Genomic DNA, 23,404 nt, shown 5'->3' on the forward strand with positions numbered 1-23,404 from the left:
ACGCAGACCTCGTGGAAAGGGCCCTCGCCCCCTGGATGGTAGCTACCACCTCAGGGGGCAGGCCATAAGAAGTCAAGGTCTCCCCCTCACGGGCCAAGCCCACCGGTCTAGGTCCTGAGGTTGCTTGTGGAAAATTCCGACCCCTGCCTGCCGTAGCAGATCTCTGATCGGGGGGAGGGCCCAGGGCTCGTTGTAGAGGAGAGGATTATTCCTAACCTCCATGCGCCCCACGCCAGTGCCACCAGTGGCACTGACAGTCCGTGGAGTCTGACAAGTTGAGAGGACCAACTCCAGTGACGGGAATGCATAAAGCAGTTCAGTCGGCCAACCTGGCCCAGATCTGGCTTGTTATCTCCGGAGGAGAGGCCAATCTGCGTACCAAAAAATGCCCCTGGACAACAGAGTCGCTCCACTGTTCAGGAGGCCCGGTACCTGTGAGGCCCTGGTTGACGTAAGGCGCGCGTCGCACCACAGCGTCAGATCGCCAGCTAGCCTGTCCAACACTGGAGAGGCCAGGCCTCCCTGCTTTTTGGCATAGCACACGGTCGTGGTGTTGTCGGTTCCTGATCAGGACATGACAACCTCAGGTGGACGGGGCTCCAAGAGCCCACATCCACCTCCGGGGAAAAAAGGTCACACGTGGGGCTTGTCCAAACGAAACAGGTGTGAGGCCGAAGTCATGAGACCCGTCGCCTGCACGCATAGCCTGTATGTGACTTGTCGCCTCACGCGAGAAGACCCCAGGCCGAAACGCTGTCTATCCCGCCCGGGACAGACGCGCCGTGAGCCTGGTCTAGCCCAGCGAGATCCCCTATGAAGGTGGTCTGCTGAGACGGGACCAAGACGCTCGACGGACGGTGACGGTGAAAAACCCCTCGACGTCAAGTGGGGAAACGGCCACGTCTGTGTGCCGCGCCACCTCCTGACTGTGGTGGATAGAAAGGAACGTGGAAATAAGCATTGAAAACAATGCTGGTCCACCCATCTCCTTAACGCACCGTCCGCAGAGAGGGTCATACACCAGTACAACCACAGTGTGTTGTTGTTGATCAGGGGAGCTGACCAGTACAACCACAGTGTGTCACTGCTGTACTGAAAAAACCCCTACACACACAGTGTACCACTGAAGTACCGGGATAGTAAAACAGTTCCGGACTGCAAACTCTCCAACAAGCTGCCTCAGCAAGCGAGTCAGTAGGGGCTCTGATGTCACCCAGTGCGGACAACGCACACGTTTCCAACTGGACCGGTGATGTCGCCACGTGATCCAGCGGACCCGCACATGCGGGGCCGTTAGAGACCGTGGAAGGGTAGCGGTGGAAGGTGGCCACCGTGGTGTTGCTTTAGCGGGGCTGGCTATGCGCTGCACCAAAAAACAACACTGCAATGTGTTGTTGTTAGTGAGGCCAGTTAGCCGCCAATCGAAGCAACAGTAGCCTGACTGGAGGTTCTGTAAACCTAGCAGCTAACAAGCTAGACAAGGCTAAATCACCATGGGCCAAGAAACGTTGAGATCCGTTTCCAAGGGAACCGGTTCTTTGTGTGTGCGTTGCCATGGGGACCAAAGACGCTACTCCTGGTGCTAGCAGCGCTAACCCTGTGTGCGTTGCCATGGGGACCAGCGACGCTGCCACTGCCGCCAGCGGTGCTAACCCTGAGGTGACCGCTCGAGGCAGTAGAGGCACTAACGGTCCGTTAGGACCCGGCGGGGTCACGTGACCGGTCACGGGGACCTTGCCTGACGTCAGCATCCGGTTTGTCCGCCAGCGCAGCCTGTCTGTTTCCATGGAAACCAACGGCGCTGTCACTCTGACAAACGGGGCCGTCCGAAGTAAGCCTACCTTGGCCGTCGCCCTCTCGTCTGAGCCCAAAGGCTCCGGACGGAGCGTCGACAAAGTCGTCCTCCCCTTAGGGAGTGCTTTGTCGCTCGTTAGTGGCGAACGAGGCCTGTAGTCCGTGAGGCCTGTAGTCCAAAATGGCGGAGACAGAGGTCCGCTCTTTGACCCAAGTATTTATTGAGACCCTTCAGATTCAGAATGGGTCGTACCCCCCCCCCCCCCCTTCTTTCCCACCAGAAAATATTACGAATAGAAAACCAGTTGGTTCCGATTCATAGATAGTTCTCTGACTATGTTACTCTGAATTCTAAGGAAACCGGGGTTACAACGTAACCTCGCGTTTCTTGACAAATTCTTCGTAACATACTCACTATGGAGAGAGAGTGAACCCCCTCTCTCAGAGACATGGTTGCCTTACCCTCTGCATGAGAGGAACAACACCGTGTCCGACATAGGAGATTATATGCATAAGAGCACGTGGAAAACACACCAGTACAACCACAATGTGTTGTTGCGGATCAGGGGAGTTGATCAGTACAATCACAGTGTGTCACTGCTGTACTGAAAAACCCTGTACACACACAGTGTAACGCTGATGTACTGGGATAGTAAACAGAAGTATCGGAAGTAATTCTTTAATAGCGCCCAAGCTCAAGAGGAAGGAGACTTCCTCCCTCAGAGTATTGGCTGCTGGACCCCTTGCACGGGAAAACAATACTTTTTCTGTCACGGGGGGATTTGTGGAGAAATGCAGCCTGAAACCCTTTAGTATTGCTTAGCAATACCTAAGCATTCGGCTTGCAAACCGTCCATTGCTTCACACACCGAGCGAGTGGATGTGACGTCATCGGCCGCTCGGAGAGTGGGAGCGTTGCCATGGGGACCGTTGCCATGGGGACCAGTGACGCTGCCACTGCCGCCGGCGGTGCTAACCCTCGGGCCAACGGAGGACTCGGAGGAGTCACGAGACTGGCCACGGGGAAAAACCCCGGCGTCAGAATTAAGCCCAAAGATATATACAGTGAAAACTATATATATATCAATGATTAATCCTACCTTGGCCGTCGCCAGAGTGTAGAAGAGAGAGTAACGTCACGCTTTGATGTCGCCGCAAAGCGGGCCTCTATGGGCTATAGTACCAACATTGGAACTATCTCATTGACGTAGAGTGACAGAGCACATCCGCATTCCATCCTCACAATGGGATCGACGCTACTGTCAGTACTCTCTTCCCAATTTACCCTGGCCGCCGCCATCTTGTCGACAAAGTTGTCCTCCTCTAGGAGGTGCTTTGTCGCCCTCCAGCGGCGAACGCGAGGCGGTACGGCCAAGGGGTCATGTCTGACCGAAGTACTTCCGGTTCACAGTGGTGCGTGGGCACTTCCTGTGGGACGGAAGCCTGTGAGGCGACAAAACCTTCCTCCCCGTAGGGGATGCTTTGTCGCTCGTTAAAGGCGAACGTGGCCTGCAAATCATGAGGCGGTACGGCCAAGGGGTCATGTCTGACCGAAGTACTTCCGGTTCACAGTGGTGCGTGGGCACTTCCTGTGAGACGGAAGCCTGTGAGAAGACAAAACCTTCCTCCCCGTAGGGGATGCTTTGTCGCTCGTTAAAGGCGAACGTGGCCTGCAAATCATGAGGCGGTACGGCCAAGGGGTCATGTCTGACCGAAGTACTTCCGGTTCACAGTGGTGCCTGGGCACTTCCTGTGGGACGGAAGGCAAAAACCGGCGTGACCCCATTCCACTGGCGCATTTGCGCCCTCTAGCGGACAGGGGTGATGTGGGTTTTTATATTACCTTCATATGATCCAAAAACATGCACAGACAATGTCTAGAACATCGGGACTCGGGTGTTCTAGACAGTGTGGGCTTATGTAATTGAGAACGTTGATACATTACATGCACGGATATCATCCCATCAATGTCTGGGATACCGGAGTTCGGGCATCACAGACATTGTGGACTTATACACAGAGAGCATTGGAGCAGAGAAGCCCTCTTGCAGGGGACTCCATTGCTCCGCTGCTCTTTCAGATGTTATCCAACAATGTCTAGAACACCGGGACTCGGGTGTTCTAGACAGTGTGGGCTTATGTAATTGAGAACGTTGATACATTTACATTACATGCACAGATATTAGCCCATCAATGTCTGGATACCGGAGTTCGGGCATCACAGACATTATGGGCTTACATACAGAGAGCATTGGAGCAGAGAAGCCCGCGGTAGGGGACTCCACTGCTCCGCTGCACTCAAGCCACGTGAAAGAACGAGATCGTTTGTAACATGTAACACATTTATTTCTTTGGCAGAAAAAAATTTGTACTTTTGAACACACATTCGTTTTCATTAAACATGGCCTTCTGGCAGTCGAGGAGCCGTCTTGTCCATCGAGTAAGGTCTTCAGAAGCCCCCGAGGTTTGCTCGATACACAGAGTGAGAAGGCTAACAAGCTGGTGTTATCCTAGCGAGGCAAGCTAGGCTAGGACAACGCTGTTAATAACCTGTTGCATGGGTGTTAAGCCAACAAAACACTGCCTGACTAAGGCGACGTTAACCTAGCGAAGCAGCTAACGTAGCTAGTCTGGGCTAACTCACTCACGAGCGTCTGCCTCGTTCTCCCCTCGCCTATGCTGCCGTCGCCGGCGCCCCTTCGTTGTCTCCTGGCGACGCACCGCTGGCCCGGTACGCTTGCTGTGGCAGCGGAGTAGACGGCTGGGAAGAGGGGGAGGAAGTGCCGCTAGGCAGTCGCACCTGGGTGGTTCCCCCCGTCACGGTGCTAGCGGCTGCTGCAGTGCTGCGTAGCACGGCTTGTGTAGCAGCCTGGAGGTGCTGCGAGCGGGGGCTAACGCCGCTCGCAGCCGGGACTGCCGGAGGGCCCATTGTGGACTGTGAGCGCACGTGGTGGGCCCCACCACCCACGTTCCCTGGGCCGTGTTGCTGGATCCGCGACGACCGGGGACGAGACGTCGCTGCCTCCCGCAGCCAGGGCGCTGCCCTGGCTAAGCGGCTATCGAGGTGCAGCGTGGAGAACAGCGCAGTCCTCGCAGCGTCCCGGTGCATCTTGGAAATGCCCCGGCCCCGTAGAGACCGAGGCACGAGATGCAGAAACCACGAGGGTCATCCCCGGCGATCATCAAGCGGCAGAGCAGCAATACGCAGGGACGTGGAACCTCCATCTCGAGCTAACCTGTTAGCTTTCAACCGCAAGGCTAAGAGCGCGGAAAACTCAAAGGAGGAAAACTTGCTTTAGCAGTAAAAGAAAGAAAGAGAAGATAGCCGCGGGAGCGGAAATAATAAAACTTTTTTTTTTTAATAGGAGGAAAACCCGTTGGTTAGTACAAGTACCACCGAGTGGGCTAAAGCTGGTTTCTGTCCTGATCAAAGTTACGTTTGTTATTATTAAGGTATGTCTTGAGCTGTTGCATCTGCCATGCAGAGAAGCGAAAGAGGATGAGCCACGTCACGCAAGAGGTTTTATACCTCTTCCGGTTTACCGGACACGTGACATACCCTTCTCAGCCAATGAATGGCCCGGGAGTTTATGGTATGTAGCTCTGCATCACGCCAGGAGGCGCTGATATCCCATAGTGAGTATGTTACGGAGAATTGACAAGAAACCCTGTAGCCTAAAACATTCAATATGCTGTTGTTTGCTTGTTGTCAAAGTTAAACTCCAGAATTTTGGGACGCTTCTTCCAGGGGCTCAGAGAGAGGAAAGTATTCATAGCCAGAACAGCTCATTTCTCATGACTATTCTAGTTGGTCTACTAGACACTGACACTGCCAAGGCATTCAGTCATTAATCTACCATAATGGGAACTCTGGGTCAAACAATCCAGAAAATACAGCCGAGTTGTCCCTGATGGGGCTCCTTCCTGTAGGCTGAGTAATCACTGAGTTTTGTTGTGGAAGCAAAAGAAATAAAGCATTTATATGAAACCGTAAAAATGACAGTTTGAGCCATGTTTTCAGAGGGTGTTTTTTCCTTTTGTTCCGCATCAGAATGTTAAACTCAATTTTAATGGTGCATTGGCTTATAAAAAAAAGAAAAATAATAATTGTATTCAACATCAGCAATGTTTTTGTGAAATGGCAAGGAATGCTTTTATTCCATTTACTTTGTTCATGTTCTTTTGTTTCTATATAGAAATGTGCTGATTGAGCCAATAACTGAACATTTTATTTTACGTTTGTCTGCTGTGAACTTAACAGCACTTTGGAGAGTAGTATTTGCCTGATATGCTACTAGTATAGTGCACACTGTGACACTCAATAATTTTTTGATTCTGATTTATACTTTGTTGCGTGCCGGTGTTGTGCACCAAAAATGTCTGGTCTGCAAACTCACAACGAGTCACAGCGCGATGCGTTGTGAGCTTGTGGATCGGCTATTTTCGATGCACAACTAAGTAGCCTATAACTCTGCGGTACTTGACTTGTCTATTGAGAGACTGGATGTCAAGTGCTACTGTGCTTACACAGAAGTGAAGAGGGCACTTTATTATAGCTCATTACTGATGCTCTGGAAATAAATTCATTATGTACTGAAATCAAACCTAATAGCTCGATGACCCAGTGGCTGTACTCTGAGGTATATTACCCTCCACAGCATATTCCTACTGTATGTAAAAAAAAATACTGCACCTGTACTTTGAAGGCTCTTCAAAGTACATCATTTATATGGTATGATATAAAACATTCTAAAACAGACCATTGTGAATTATCAAGCTAGCAGTCAGTGCACACAAAAGCCCCAGTGCCCGTTCTCCAGTGCACTTAATCTCGTTTTCAACACTTTTTTTGCTTGACTATCCCCTAGTTAACAGGACACAAAAACGCACATGCTCTGGTGTGTAACGGCGTTTTATCCCACTCCACAACGGAGCCCACTGTCCCCCAAGGCCCTGCTTTAACAAATCCCATTCGTTTAATAAGCAGAAGCCAATAGCACAGGATTAGATTCAGCAGTGAGCGGAAAAAATGGCAGAATTACACCAAGACGGGAAAAAAAGAGAATGAGAGGGACGTGAGGACAAAGAAGTCGACAAAGAAGGCAGGAGAATGAGAGATGTGGCTGGATTTAAGGGAGCTGAAACTAAGTGACACAATAACAACCTTCCAACACAATTTTGTGTAATTCCTTGTGATTTTATTTAGCTTTCCCTGTATTTCTCCCCAGCAGTTCTCTGTCATCATTTTTTTTACACCATGTGATCCTCAGTTTCCCGCCTGTTTTACCACCATGTGCTTTTGTTTACACACATGTATACCTCAGTTTTCACACCTGTTTTATTATGTGACCTCCCCAGTCTGTCGAGAGTACAACTGTCAATCAGAACTCATGGGAGAACTCATGCAAGTCCTTCCATGAGTTAATTAGAACGCAATCTGGGAACCCATCGCCAAATAAAAAGGAAAAACAGCGCCCTCTGCTGTTTTTTACTCTTTCACTTGGCTCTGGGACGAGCTGAATGGAGCCCACTTGTTTCTATGATGAAAGAGCAAGTTCAAATGTGAATATCTTTCCGTGGTTTTGCCTGCTCCAAGGACGCTATTGTTAAATGAGTTTCGGTTTGTTTTCAGTGGGAAGGGAGCGCACAGACAGACAGTAAATCCCGCACACTACATTTGATTGGGTAAAGCGCGGCCTGCTTCCTGATCTGAAGGCACGCCCACTTGTAAGCTAACGCGTACACGTTCTGAACGGGGCTCTCGACAGATTCAGTAGCATAGCTCTGAATCTGTTCTTGAGAGATTAATTAGAACGTTACATTCCCAATAGTCCCGATGGTAATGTTGATGATACCAGCTGGGCTTTTTAAAAGCTTCAAACAGTGCAGCAACATGCGTGGGTGAGTTCTCAAAGACAGCATATTGGTATTTTTCAACTGTGCAACTATATTTGACTTGATGTTTTCCAAATAATAAGTTGGTGCTTGTACTGACAATCAGCTCTGGTGATACCCACAAAAAAGCATACATAGCCTACTGTAACATACATAGAAGATAAAACTGCTTTAACCCATTTTTGGTGGGAACCCCTTTTTGTAACTATACCTTTCAGGACGGGAACCCCTTTTGGGGTTGCTGTTGCTATGTACAGTATATAGCAACATATATTTTTTTGTAATTTTTGAATACATATTAGAAGTTTTTCCGAAAATTTTGGTCAGGATTTAGAAGCCATTTTTAGAATCGGCCACGGGTCTAAACAGGTAAATGTCACTAATATTTGAAACTGGATGAATTAGTGATAGAAAAAAATGGAGAGGGACCTAATGTTTTTAAGACAAAGCCATGATTTTTTCCCCCTTTCCAACGTTCCTAGCAGTCCAACATCACGTGACTGACAACAGAGTGCGGACGTGCGTTCTCACTCCCAACTCGTATTACTGTAGTTGACAAGCCAGTAAAAACATTTAAAACAAGCCAAGCTTGAGTCCAAGACCAGTCCATTGATTGTTGTGTGCTGTTACACTCTGGAGTTCAACAGGCTCTCTAAACATTGTGGCACAGAGATACAAATAGATTGACCAGAGGAGTATTCAAAGACACAAACTCAGAGAGAGACAGAAACATCTAAAGGTGAGAATGTGTGAGGGTGGGAGGGAGACAAACCGAGAGCAGGGGACAAAAATAATGAGAAAAAGAGAGTGTGTGTGAGAGAGAAGGGGAGGGGGGGCAAGGAAGGCAGAACACTACACAAAGGTAGGGAAATCAATATGGTTCGATGGACAGCATTGAGCATGTCCTCTCACTGCTCAGGTCTCCAACGTACACCAGCGGACAAACATGTATTGTACATCAATTTAAAAAAACAACCCATACCATCCTCTACCACCCTCTGCTTGATCCTCTTTGTCGACATCTCTCCTCCTCATAAAGCTGCTACTTCTTCAAATGCTGCACTCTAATCTGGTCTGGGCCGAGGTAGCCTTATGTTATTGATGTACAGGAAGTCTGATCCATCTTGGGTCCCAGGCAAAGCGTGAGCCAAGGCAGCGATAACTCACAGACATCCCATTTCCTGTTTACCGGCCAGTCAGACACCATATCAGCGTGTCGGTGGTAATATAAAGGTTGCACATAGCCTGCATACTGTATCTGGTTCACACTCCATCTCCCCACACGGCCAGATGCCAGCGCAGAGAGCCTCTCAGTAAATTTCCATGCATGGTTACCTTGTGGATCAAATGTTGTTTGGAGGAGTGTAGGACTTTTAGAAGTCTTTGTGACACCCACAAGTCAGGTGTACTCTTAAGCTGGCAGCATACTTCAAAAGAACTCAACAGTTTTTCTTCTTGCCGAAACCAAACAAGTTCTCTGCGGATAAATTGCTTTATACCCTATAAAGCTCCATTTTGAGTTAATTAGACCCCGCCCACGTTATAGTGCTGGAACAGTGATTATGCCACCTGGATCTGATTGCGGAAATAAAACAAAATAAATCCTTACATTTCTGAGCAATCACACATAATTGTTTGCATTGGTGTTACAGTATCTGCTGTTATGTTCGACTAGTTAAAAGATTTGGAGCAACAAGAAGTGCAGAAAATAACTTTGCAGGGGAATTCAATCGTTTTCTTCGCTATCATGTCACTTTAGTCTTATGACTTAGTTTTTGCAAGAAGTATATGCATTGCCGCAGCCTTTACTGCAGGCATATATCTCTGGTATCATTTTTCATTCTCCGTGTGAATGCTTTTGTTTGTTTTGATCTATTCTATTTTCTATTTTGTTGTTGTTCTTTGTCATTTGGTTTATTTATTGTAAAGTGTATGATATTAATATTATTTCTTTAACGCCAGGATTATAAATTCATGCAGATGAGTGTGAGTGATTAAGGAAGAAAATGTAATTAAATGAGCTTACAGCTTACTTTACTGCTCTTGTACTGCTCTCTGTGAAGGATTATGTCATCTTCTCTGTGTGTGTGTGTGTGTGTGTGTGTGTGTGTGTGTGTGTGTGTGTGTGTGTGTGTGTGTGTGTGTGTGTGTGTGTGTGTGTGTGTGTGTGTGTGTGTGCCCCCACGTGCACGCGTGCTTGCGTGCGGTTAAAAGGCATTTCAGACGGCGCTATGGGGTGTGGAGGACTACATATGACACCACAGACAATGTCTGACCTTATCACCCTGATATATGACCTAATAGAACACAGGGAGCTGACACAGACGTCAAGAAACAGAGGAAGGATGAAACAAAGAAAGAAAGGACAAACAAAATAGATAAAAACGAGATAATACTCAATATACTGTACTGTAGAAGGCGGTTATTTCTCTGCAGAGGCTCAGGGGACTGTTAATGATGCTGTCATTGATCGCTGATTAAATGGGCTTATGAACCTTCACCAGTAAGGAGGACGTGTTCACCTCCCTCTCCCCACATCACTGTAGCAAACTTCAATACCTTATATGCCCCCTCCCTCTCTCTCTCTCTCTCTCTCTCTCTCTCCGTGTCTCTTTCTCTCTCTCTTTGCAGTAACTGGCGTGGAGCCATTGCTGTAATTTCCTAGTGCTATCACTGACAGTTGTAAAAGGTCATGCTTCTAATCATTCAGCAAGAGCAGTGTCACTTTCAGTGTTACGTACCCAGGAGACCCCATGCCTACTCAATCCTCACCTAAATACAGCTTCTTCCTTTTAATCATGAGATTAAAAATACAACGTTTTCGCAGGTTCAGAGACATGATAAAAAGACAGCTGCGGCAGTAGAATCTGTGAAGATCGGCAGTAAAACTTGAGTGATTTTCTTTCATGCAGTCACTCGTCAAGGTCAAATTTGAGAACCGCAATGTAATTTAAATGCTTCAAGCAACAGTATAAGATGAAAAATGATTGAAAATGTATTGCGTAAACTAAAATAAACACACACACACACACACACACACACACACACACACACACACACGCACACACACACACACACACACGCACGTGCGTGCATTCGCGGAGAAAGAATGGAGATCTGAGTTGTAGCAGTGGTATTATTCCACCAGGATTGTTGAAATATGGGTTGAATATTTAACCGAATCTCTCTAGGAGGTTGATTTTGGTTGTTTGGCTTTCAAATGAGCATGAGGAAGACACAAGCATTCCTAACCACGTCACATTTGTTATGGTTCACCAGTTGCTTTCTACCACAGCAGGAGAGAGGCTATTCACCACCAGAAGAAATCAATGTGAACAAGCTGAGACAAAGAGCACTCGTGCGCACACACGCACAACAACCACACACACACACACACACACACACACACACACACACACACACACACACACACACACACACACACACACACACACACACACACACACACACACACACACACACACACACACACACACACACACTAAACTAGCCTTATGCGCATGCACAATAAGTTCAGAGAAAGAAAGAACTTGAAAGAGAAAGATAGAATAAGACAGGAACAGAGACCATGAGCCAAAAGTATTAAGACAGAGAGAGAGAGAGAGAGAGAGAGAGAGAGAGAGAGAGAGAGAGAGAGAGAGAGATGCGTGTCACCCCCCATCTCTCTCCCCATTTCCTGTCTACTTTCCCATCAATAAAGGCAGAAAAAGGCAGAAAGAAATCTTTAAAAAAAAAAAATGCCCCAAAAAAGAGAGACAGGTAAAAATTGCATTTTTGATAAAAGAAAAACATCTTTTATGGAAATTGAAATAGAAATGTTTAAATAAAGTATCCTCCCTTTCCGGGCATTTTACTGAACTATTTTTGTCAGAGATTGCCAGACCACACTGTGTCTGGCACATGCATAAAATGCATGGCAACTGTATCTTGGGGCGTTAGGGTTTTGAGTTTTGAAATTCACTGTGACATTCAGCAAAACAATCTGTATAATATATAGCGGACCGCTTTCACACGCAACCTCATAGCCTCCCCAATCCATCAGAACAACAACAACAGTCCCATGTTGTGTATGGTACAATATTCAGCCCTTGAATAGATTAGCAAAAGACACTGGCACGTCGCTATGCAGTGACCCCAAACTGGCTACAATATTCAAAGACATGCTCCATGTTGTAAAGTACATAACATCAGACAAATGGTAGTAAAATCAGATCTCCTCCCCAAAACACCTGAATCATTCCTACAGTACCTCGACCACATCTCTGATGGGAACTACAGGTGTGCTATACAGTAGTTGCGCACAGTGTAACTTCAACTCTAAAAGCAACACTTTCACACACCATCAGGGAAGTGGTTTACATTCTAGGGCATCATTACATGTGCCACTACAAACAAAGTAGGCCTACACTTGCTCAAATGCCGATGTGGTTTAAGGTATGTTGGTCAGCCTAGTTGTGTCTTTAAAATGCACATCTCAGAACATACGTAGGTGCGGTATTGGTAACCAAGATCCCAAGAGCCCAGTGTCCATGCATTTTATATCAGCCAGACACAGCATGGCATCTCTAAAATGTCAGGGGATTGAACATGCCCCAGACGGTGATGCAACATTAATAGACTGTTGTTAAAGCAGGAACGAACACACACACACACACACACACACACACACACACACACACACACACACACACACACACACACACACACACACACACACACACACACACACACACACACACACACACACACACACACACACACACACACACACACACACCTGTGATGTGTATTATGCCTCCGTGTAGTTGGTCCATCTACACAATATCGTCTAAACATCGCTCTGACTGGTTAAAAGCTGATCCAATCGCCACAAAGTTGCTTGCATTGAAGACACCTACACAACCAAAGCTAATGCCTAGAGAGCCTTGCCAGACCTCATTAGAGTGAAGCTAAATTTGTGGCCTGGCTTTGTCGGGCTACGGAGGAAATGCAGAACGGAAGAATGTAATGCAGACAGAGTAGGTGAAGTAATACAGAACACACATATATTTAAATGGATTGGACAGTCTGTGATCTCAGATGGAAGGTCGGGAGGCAGTTTTGTGTCAACATAATGGTGTTACTGTATGTCACATTGGAACAGCTATGATGTACGAGTGATAAATCGGGGCTATATTTTGACAACAATGATGTGGAGTTAATTTCTCATGACAGATGAACAATCGGCAGCCTACATTACCTGATGGGTTGAGCCCGTAGCCCCAGTTGGGTATGAGGATGTCAAAGGGGTTCTTGGTGAGTTTGTCTTTGGTGACCGGGACTTGCACCTCCTTCGTCTTAGTGTCTGCCCCCCCAAAAGGCTCCCAGCGACTTCCCACTATGAAGGACTCGGACACCGCTGACTTGGCCTCCATTTCAGTGCCACCGCCTGCTGAGTTGTACGCAGCAGTGGTCAGCTGCGGCGGAGCCGTGGTCGTTTGAGCTCCTGCATAGGGTGAGGAGGTGGCTGAGAGGCAGAGCTGTGGGTCAACAATACTTGCTGACTCATCGGTCTCTTCCTGATCCCATGAGACGGAAATAGGTGGTTCCTTGGTGGAGTCGGGGTTTGACGAACCCTCTATAGTTGCATTTGTGGTGGTGGTGGTGGTGGGATCTGTTCTCTGTGTGTCTCTGGTGGTCAAAGACTGTGCTGCGGTGGTTTCAGAGGCGGTGGTCAGGGGGTCCATGGGTGACTCGTGCCCCGAGGTTACCACCCCAGGTGGATTCCTAACAACAGGGGTAAGCCCCGAGTTTGAGCGATTGTCAGTGGGGCGGTGGACGTAGAGCATCTCTCCCCTTGCTTCTTCGGCGGTTCCTGGACCCCGAGGGACCTGAGGTGGGGTGGTGGGCTGTTCCACAAGCTGCCATAGAGACAGAGTGGTGTGCTCTGCCACAGTCACAGCCTCATTCCAGGCCTGGACAAGTGAGGAGTCTGTTTCAGCCTGGACTGTTTCAGCCTGGACAACACTGCTACTGTCTATAGCCTTGGTTTTCACGGTATTTCCAAACCCACCAGGGAGGTCACTTCCCTCCCCACTAATCTCCAACTCCCTGTCTTCTACCGACACAGTCTTTGTGGTTGGAGTTGTTTTGTCATCGTCTTGGTCCCGCCCCTCACCGGAGTAGTTCTCTGGGTTGTCCTGTCTAAGGGGGTTGGGCAACGTCATCACTTCTAGTGGCCCCCCCTTAGCCTCCATGGGCTCCCAGGTGGAACCTTTACCAACATAGGCCAGGTTTCCGGGGGGGCCAAGTTCGGAGCCTTGCATGGCCTTGACGGCCCATCTCAGATGGCTACTGAGGACCGGGGCTTCTCTAGGACCCTGAGGGCTGGATATCCTGACAGCTTCACTGGATGCTGTTCTTCCATTGGGACCAGACGCTGTGAATTCTGCAGGGAATAGAAGGAGAAAACAGAGTAATTAATGTGACTGTGTGTGTGTGGCGGTGGGGGCGGATTTAATTAAAGACACATTAAATTACCAACTAAAATTTCATGCCTGGCTGTGACATTGCTCCTGAAACTCTTACAGAGTCATCTTATATTAGTTTTCATTAATTAAAATGGGAATTAGGTTTCCTCCGTTTGATGGCTTATAGTCATTGAAACCCTGATGTGCGTTTGCATTAGTCTTTCACGGATTTGCATGAATATGCATATTATCATTTATAAACCATATAGTGTAAAAATGTATTTGGGGGTTTTGCTCACATTCCCTGGGAAACTATCTTGGTATAGGCTAGTGTTCAATGAAGGCATTCAGTCACTCTAAGTCACTCTTGCTGAAGTTACAAATGTTAAGCTGCTTTATTCAGCAGTGGTGCTGAACATTGATGCTGTTAAAGCTGCTGGAGCTTGTAGACATACAGTATAGAAGCCATCTACACCCACACACACACCCCCACACACACACACACAAAATAGGATATATTCAAGCCAATTTCACACCTCTATCCCTTCTTTTCTCAACCCCCAGTATTCTCCTACTCCAAACAACCTCCCACTGTAATATGTTTGTATTTGGTGAGCCTGGCCAAATGGAAAAATGCAAGACCCCTTGCAAGACCGCAGGCCGGCTCTCTCTTTTGTGCATCCAGAACAAGCTCAGTGTCTAGACATATTTATTAACATCATCAACCTTATCTGCTTGCCAATATAAAGCAGACACTGTCTACACAGTGTAGACAGTGTCTAGTGTAGCCTTAATAATGCATGCTGTCTGTGTATGTGACTCACGGCTCCTGGGCCAGGCGTGTTACTGAGTAACAGAAAGCTCCAGTTAGTGTTGCTAAGATCATTATTGCTCGGCATGGCTGATTTTAGTCCAGATCTATGTATAGCAACTGAGCCGAGTGTACAGTACTGTACAGTATGCTACGCAAGGCAGCACAGCAAATTACCAAGGAAGAGAAAACATACACAAGCATGACACCATGTGAAATATTAAAATGCTTGTAAATTATTCAGTAGGTCCACAGTGGACTTACGTCTAAATGCGGTTTATGAGCCCGAGGTTCATTTCCATAACAGCCATGTAGTCTGGAGTAATTGTCCTATTAATAATCCGAATCGCTAATTAACCACTTTTACTACGCACACCGATGAAAATGGTAATAATTAAATGCATTAATCTGGTTTGATCTTCTATGTAACGGCTTATATAATAAATAAAGAATTAGACATAAGTTTGGAGGATTTCATGCAGCTATTTAGAGCTATGCTCCAGCACCACTCTGTTAAAGCTGTTTGTTGAGCGGTGGAGGGCTTTCACTGAGTTAATGTTGAGGAAGGGAGAAGACTCCGTGCTGAACATGCTGTAAAACAAACATAATAAACTCCATTCAGATGGGTAAATTGCATAAAATCAATTATGTGACTCCATTGTGTATTTCCAATAAGAGCAGATCTGCTGTGTTGACTACCCCTTACTGGAGTAAACTGGCTGAGAGAATCCCTCGGGTCAGGCAAACATGATATTATGCAGTGATAATGGAGAAAGACAACGAGAGAGCGAGAGAGAGAGGGAAAGAGGGAGAGACAGAGTGAGAGAGACAAAGAGAAAGACAGAAAGAAGGGACGAGAGAGACGCAGAGAGAGGCAGAGACAGTGGGAAAGAGATATTCTCTGCACACCGAGCGCTGTGCCGATGCTGTTTCAGCACATCCCACAAATATATAATAAAGACGGCAGTGGAGAAGTTATTACATGGCCACGTGAATCATGTCATGCTCATCTACGCCGAGTGTCAGACTACAAATCCCACCGCATTCTATCACACAGATTTACTCCCTTGGGTTGATGAGACTGGTGTGAAGTAGGCTTGTATCTCTTTGATGGAAGACCAGGTGTCAGTGATTTACATGCCATGCCTGGTGATGTTAGACACCGTTCCTTCCCTTTTCTGTCATGTTTCCTTCCCCAATGTCTCCCATCAGGCCCGAATCAAAAAGACAACATGGCAGCATCAATTACTGGGGAGACTGCAGATTGGAGAAGCGACACACAGTGTTCCGTGAGACAGTTAATTCGGCACACTGATGCTAGTTTAAGAGGTGAGACATCAGTGGAGGCAGCTTTCCACCAGGAGAACATTTGAATAAATAAATAAAAATACTACCCAGCCTGCTGGCCTGCTCCTCCCTCCTCTCCCTCTTTTACCTCCTCCTCCTCTCCCGCTCCTCTCATCTGCATCTCGCCGAGTTCATCCTTGCCTCGGTGATAATTACCACCTACCATCAGAGAGCCAGGGCCTAATTGGCAGAGACGGAGATGGACGGGAGGGCGAACGGCGCCGCAGCCCAACCTCTGCATTAATTGGATACGGCTGTGAATAATGTATGCAGACTAAAGCTTAGATTTTCAGCCAGCATAAAACATTAATACCTTGGGGGGGTAGCATCGGATTTCAGGTAGCCCGGCTGTATTTATTTATATTAGTGGAGCTGCTATTTACGAGGCAGGAAATATTCATTGAATCATTTTTCTTTTTTCTCTTAACTCCTCCCTGTGAGAGACAATAATTTAATCTCGCTCCAATATGGTGTGACTTTTGCAAGTAAGTGGTTCTCAAACATTTTCATGTGAAGGACCACGGATTATGTATTTGGCCACGGATACCCATCTTAACTCTTCCACTGCCAGAGTAAATAAATAAATAAAGCCCAGACTGCCAGCGATCTTTCGATTTTCAAGTAGTCACAGAATATTTATCTCCAGTATGATCGATCCCCTGATGGTTGCTAATCACGGAGGGTTTCAATGTGCTTCCGCAAAAAAAAAATGGCATTGCGACCTCCCATTCGCTTGTTATACGCCGTTGAAAATAGCATGTCTCGCCAAAAATACATAGTAAAACACAGGAGCCGAGATACAGGTGATTTCGCAAATACTTGGCAGTGAGGTCGTTTGGACGATGTCTCGTCATAAGTCGTCAGGTTTTGTGGCAAGGACCCCCAATTTTTCACAACTTTAAATAGCAGATCTACAAGCCCACAATGCATCGCGTTGTGGAACTCCCTCAAGGGGGTCCCCCGACCACATTTTGAGAACCACTGGCCTAAGTTACAAGTATGTCAGTGGAAGTGAAAAGCTGCCTGCTCGGCCCCTGTCCCATATTTAAAAGCCAGAGGATTTGTAGGAATTCATGTTGTGTTTGAAGTCACAGAGATTTCAGAGCTAGGAAAGCCCAACACGCACGCACGCACGCACGCACGCGCACACACACACACACACACACACACACACACACACACACACACACACACACACACACACACACACACACACACACACACACACACACACACACACACACACACACACACACACACACACAATCAAATAGTTAAAAAGAAATTATTGAAACTTAAGTGGTTAAATACATTGTTATTACTGTGTACTTCACAGTGATGTTACATGTGGAAGTTAGCTAAGTTAAAGTAACAGGATAACAGAAACTATATCATGAATTTGACTGATAGGACGTTGAGAACGCACAGGCAGAGATAGTGGATAAATGTAACAATGAATACCCATTAAAAGACCTTCCTATTCTATCCATAGTGTCTCTTTTTGTTTATGTAAGGGATCATCCACAGCAGAAGGGTTCAATAACCGCGTGGCTTGGAGTGGATTATCCTGCTTATACCCTGGCCACTTGCCAATGGGAAAAAGTCAGGTATAATCATAGTTTGCGGCAATATGCTTTAGATAGAAACTTTGTTTTGCCGAAATCTTTGTCAAACTTTGAATAAATATTACTCCAGCAAGTGGGAGAAGTCGTAGCTACAGTGACTAGAAATTATTAAGCAGCTGAGTCAGTCAGGTGATTAACAGTTGAATCTTTTACCACAATATCAACACATGTTTTGTGTTCTCTGAAATGGCAAACATTTATATTGACACCCATGTTGTTTTTAACCAAACGAACCCCAGCGTCCCTATTCTAGGCATGTCATAGGTGAACATTGAGTGAAAACAGCAGATCTACAAGCTCAAAATGCATCACAATGCAACGCGTTGTGAGCTTGGCTATCTTCACCGAGGAGATTTGTTGTAGAGGGAAAAAAAATTGGGGACAAAGTATAGACCACTGGGGGATCCCAGTCAAGTAAGTATATGGGTGTAAGTGCAGTTAAGGATAATTTGTAGCTAATGGTAGCTTAAATAAATGTTAATACTGTACAGTTTTATTTTGATCATGCATATTAATTTATAACGGTGATGAGACCATCGGCCGTGCAGTTATCAGAGAATATTGCACACCCCCTCTGGTGAATCAGAAATGAGTATTCTCTATGCATACATTTGCATATACCATTTAATTAAATGTACAGGTACAGGTATTTCAATGTACCCTGAGAATATATTAATGCATACTCAAGGGGAAATAGAGGGAGTGGAATGGAGGCAAAGACAGGCCATCTAAAAAGTGTGAAGTAACCATCTCTTCATTTACTGGTGAGGTACAGAACTGAGATAGCGTCCATTTGGAATGGAACATATCTTTTCAATTTGCTTTCCCAGAAAAACACTGCACTTTCAATTTCACCCTCAAGTATTGCTTTTAAAGGTCAGGTAATATTTCTCAGCGAATGTAACATGGAATGAAAATGAATTTCAAGGAAAATGTGATGAAAGGTGGAGGTAGACAGGAAACACAACTTAAAACATACTGTGCGGTAAATGCAGTTTATGAACACATGCACATCATGCATGTGTGTGCATACATACTGTGTAGACCACTGGTTTTCACCAGAATTTTAGTAAGGGTTGTTTTGTTTTTGTTTAGTTTTTCTGATATAGTCTTCTGTCATGAAAATTGTTTTCATTTAATCGCACTTAGTTGTATTTGTCATGTTTGGTGAGGACAAATGGAAAAAAGTCCTGTACTTTATTGTGTTATCCCCCGTTGTTGTAAGTAACCTGTACCTGTAAAAAAAAATTGGGTAAATGATTGATATTTCCCAGTGATTTAAAAAAATCATATCAAATGGGGGTCCTTGAAATTACAAAAGGCTGGGAATCAAAGCTGTAGGCTACATACAGTACACAAAGGCACACAAAAAGTCAGACTCCTGAAAGGATCATACCATTAGTAGAAGATTGAGGGATGGTTTGGGTCATGCCTGCTTCTTTTCCAGCTGGATGTGTCATGGAAGTTCTGTACCCTGGTGTCTGGACGGCAGGCGGTAATTGGACCAATGGCATCACTTCTCTCTCCTGCTCAGACAGACCTTCCCCTGGACTCTGGACTGTATTTGCAGGAGACTTGAACGAGGAAGCACCGTTTCTATGGTCCATAATAGCATTGTCCATGCTGCCCGTGTTCCCTCCTGCTTTCAATACGTTAGGCTGCCCTTTAGGTGACCCTCTTAGCGCCTGGTCCTCTCCTCCTTTTCCCGCAGACATAGAGACATCCGTGGACGTGGCCAAGGGTCGCTCTTCATCCTCCACGGCTCCAGTCCAGTACTTAAAGGGCCTCATCAGCGTGTTGACGAAACCTGCCAGAACACTGTTACTGGCCTGAGGCCCGGGGGTAGAAGGGGTTACAGAGGACGACGCTAAGGGGTCAGAAGAAACATATTCTCCGCCTTCTTGTTCATGTGCAGAACCTCCCTGGCTTTCCAGGCTTTCCAGGGCAGACAGACCCAGAATGTTGCCGCTCTTCGGGACCCCAGAGCCCTCCTGGCCGGGTGCGTTGGTCCCAGGCCTGGCCTGGGTCTTACCCCAGCCCTGGGAGTTCTCATCCGGGCGCAGATGGATGATCACATGCTCCTCGGAGATCTCAGAGGAGTCGTTGCTTGCCGCAATAGAGCGGACTCCCTCCTGGTCCAGGTTGACCAGTCCGGTCCAGGTGGAGTGCTTAGAGTGGGGGGCGTTCCGCTGGGCCTCGGTGACTGATGAGATGGCCTGTGCTGCAGCGTCTGTGGTCTGGAACAGGTCCCGTGCATCAGCAGCCTGGACCCCAACTGGTTGGTTGGCTGGAACACAAAATGTGGCCACATCTTACTGGCAGCACCTTTATTGCTTTTTTTTTTTTTTACTGATTTATCACCTATATAAGACACAGCAAAATCCTGGGTGTGACTTTAACTCTACAAGTGTAAGAGTTGAACAACAAGGGATTTTATTCTGCAGCACTGAGCCTCTCTTTATTGTTGTTGTTCTCCAGCTGCTGGAAAGGCTTGAGGTTTGTATTATTGCAGCATCAATAGAGTGCTACAGTTTGTTCACAGTGGGTTCCCTCGCCAGATTTTCCTATGCTTTTTTACTAGGGTTTTTGATTTGTGCAGAAAATTAGGTCTGGTATAAAGTGGTGGTATAAAGTAAAAAGCCTATATCATGTCTGAATGACTGACAATCACATGACTATACTTACTGTATCTTGCCATTAAAATACTAGCCCTACTAACTACTATTTGAACTTGTTCAGACCAAATCAATTCTATTAAACAAAAGAAAAATAGAGCTTTATCCACATCACTGATTCAAAGATTTTATTGTTTTAAATATTCATTTAGCTGCGCATAACATCGTTACAGCAAAGATATGACTCACCTATCAGTCATGCTTTCAGACTAGAGTATGCACTGCTTGGTGCATACTCAGCAGGCTGTTCTTGATAATTTATGTACTGATTAAATTATGTAGATTATTCTCTTGTTTTTTCTTGTAGTGTGCTTACATGCATTTTTTATGAGCTGATATTAAAAAGTAATCCCTCGAAATACCATTGTTAAGCGACACACCATTGTCAACCTTTCCCTTCAAACAGCAGAAGCATTGGATAAAGAACAGCAGTTTCAACACGAATAAACAACAGTAGAGCACCGTCTAATGTCAATCCAAAGTTTCATTTTGGGCAGCCACAGAAAGACACGACAAGGTCATCTACTGTAAGTCGTCACAGAATTTCACAGAATTTCACCCCCCCCCCCCCCCCCACACAGCCTCTTTCAGGTTTCACTACACCATAGCATATGAGCCTTCAAATTCACTAGAGAGAGGGCTAAAATGTCACACAATCCTGTCGCTACTAATTCATCCGTGACACAAACATCTCTGGTGCTAATTAAAAATCTGAATAGAAAACATGACCCTCACACCCGCCCACACAAACACACAAACACACCACCCCCCACATGGTTGCCATGACGATCATGAAACAGTGTTACATTTTGCCGCCACACGTGTTTGCCTTGTGTACCTCGGTAACAGTAGGCATCAAACAGGGCCGTTGTGTCGGGGAACCCTGTGCGGTTGGGGTTGGTGTAGACTGTTCGCACGCCGGGCTCATCACTGCCACAGTTCCTCCGTGGGACATTGATTGGATAGCGGACGCTGCCGTCAGCGAGCCAGCCTGGGTCGCACTGGTCCAGGCCTGCCTGCCAAGCAAGGTAGAGCTGCCCAGCGGTGGCCAGCTGGGTCCCCATCGAGTGACAGTGTGTGGAGGCCGTGGCCAGGTTCAGCTTCTCTGGTACAGATGAGTGGTACACCTCACCTTGAGGAGGAGAGGAGAGGAGATTGTAACTTTGAAGGCAATAGAGTATGTTGCTTTTCCCGCTTCGGTCAAGAAAGAGACGAACTCGAAAGTAAGTAAGTAAGTACGTATAGGTCGGAGATTCTTATTGTCGGTATCAGCCAGAGCATGGGAGTCTATCCCCGTTTCACAATGCGCTGGACCTCTGGGACATGGATTACTGTGGTGGAGAAAACTCCAACCAACAGCTCCCAGTACTTACCGCATGACTTGCCGCAACCCAAGCCATGCTACTCATACGATTGAAAGTGAAATGTAATGGATGGTCTTGTCACAGGGCCTTACACACTTGCTTTGCAAGTTTTTCCTGAAGGGAAGTAAGAACTTGACACAATGACCTAAGATTGACAAACTTACAACAGCTCTGTCCATCGTTCGCTCTGATTTAAGCGTCAAGACTTTTTGAGGGTATCATATGTTGCAGGCGCGGATTCACAGTAGGCACAGTGAGGCCCTGGCCTTAGCTGAGTGAAGCGGTGCCTTCCTTCAGCCATAGGCAGATGTTTGTGTATTTGATATACGTAGGCTATGGCCCCTCAACTCAAGGCTGACAGACAGCCTCTATCCTGCATGTTGCCTCCGACGGCTGTCTGGTGGATGTCTTGAGTCTTTTGTGAGTGTCAATGTGTATTCTGAGCTTCTTTTGTCATTAGGTGTGAAGGTGTCTGTCCGTCTCCCCATTCACAATCACAAACCCGCTTTGCGACCCTCATTCTTGGTTTTTGATTCTTGAAACAACACAGCAATGCCGCTGCCGGAAAAAACGGCTCCGCTGTCCAGGTGAAAGGACAACACACCACCACCTGCAGTCCCACATTGGGGGAGAAAGAAGAGGCACCCGTTGCTGCTTCATAAATCCATGGAAGTTCCTACCTGGATCTGACACTTTTGGCATGAAAGAACTTTTAAAGATGAACTCCCCACAATAATCGAGTAGCCTACTGGAATGGACAGCTGTCCTCCGAACATTTTTCCAAACCCGCCACTAACCATCCTCTAACATCCTGGTGCTGTGTGGAGAGACTTTTCTCCGCAACAAATAGAATACAGAAAGCGCCTGAGAATGAGATCACCTTGACTGGTAGCTTGAACTTGATACTTTTCTCATTTGAAAAAGAACTGGACACTATTTGGATTACAATGACATTATCAGGGCTCTTTGTATTAGCCTGTTATTGTTTTAGTGTTTTTTTTTGGTCTTGCGTTTCCTTGTGTAATTTGTATTGCCTGTTATGTTGATTGATCTCGTAACATACTGTAAGTCATATCAAAGAAGGGTGACCAATGACCATATATTCACTGCAAAGCCTATTGTAATATCTAAGATAAAAGGTGTAAAAACATAAATAAATATGTAGACCGCCTATTATTATTTCAGGTTATTTCAGGTCGTTATACACCTCTCTCCAACTGTCTTTCAATCGCACGTCATTTGCAGCATGCACTGCCTGGGGGCTTGCACTGCCTGGCACTGCCTGGACACACAAATGCATTTTGTGGACCGCTTTCAAGCTTTTTAAGTGGGCCATGATCCACAAAAGGTTGGGAACCCCTGCAATGTATCCGGTATCAAATAAAGTCATCAAAATAAAAAAGACGGGGTCTAACAACGGTGT

At 46.4% G+C, this 23,404-nt stretch overlaps 1 protein-coding gene across 1 annotated transcript in view; it reads right to left on the reverse strand.

The window, feature by feature from the left end:
- Positions 1–23,404, reverse strand: part of ncanb (neurocan b) — a gene marked incomplete at its 5' end in the record, with an annotated part of 147,976 nt that overhangs the window by 103,709 nt on the left and 20,863 nt on the right. Inside the window, 3 exons of the mRNA XM_080430638.1 lie at positions 12,950–14,137; positions 19,339–20,229; positions 21,456–21,749. Of these exons, the coding sequence (XP_080286764.1) occupies positions 12,950–14,137; positions 19,339–20,229; positions 21,456–21,749 (2,373 nt within the window). The remainder of the gene's footprint in view (positions 1–12,949; positions 14,138–19,338; positions 20,230–21,455; positions 21,750–23,404) is intronic.

The sequence above is a fragment of the Gymnoscopelus braueri genome (assembly GCF_963280865.1).
Source record: "Gymnoscopelus braueri genome assembly, chromosome: 6".
Lineage (NCBI taxonomy): Eukaryota > Metazoa > Chordata > Actinopteri > Myctophiformes > Myctophidae > Gymnoscopelus > Gymnoscopelus braueri.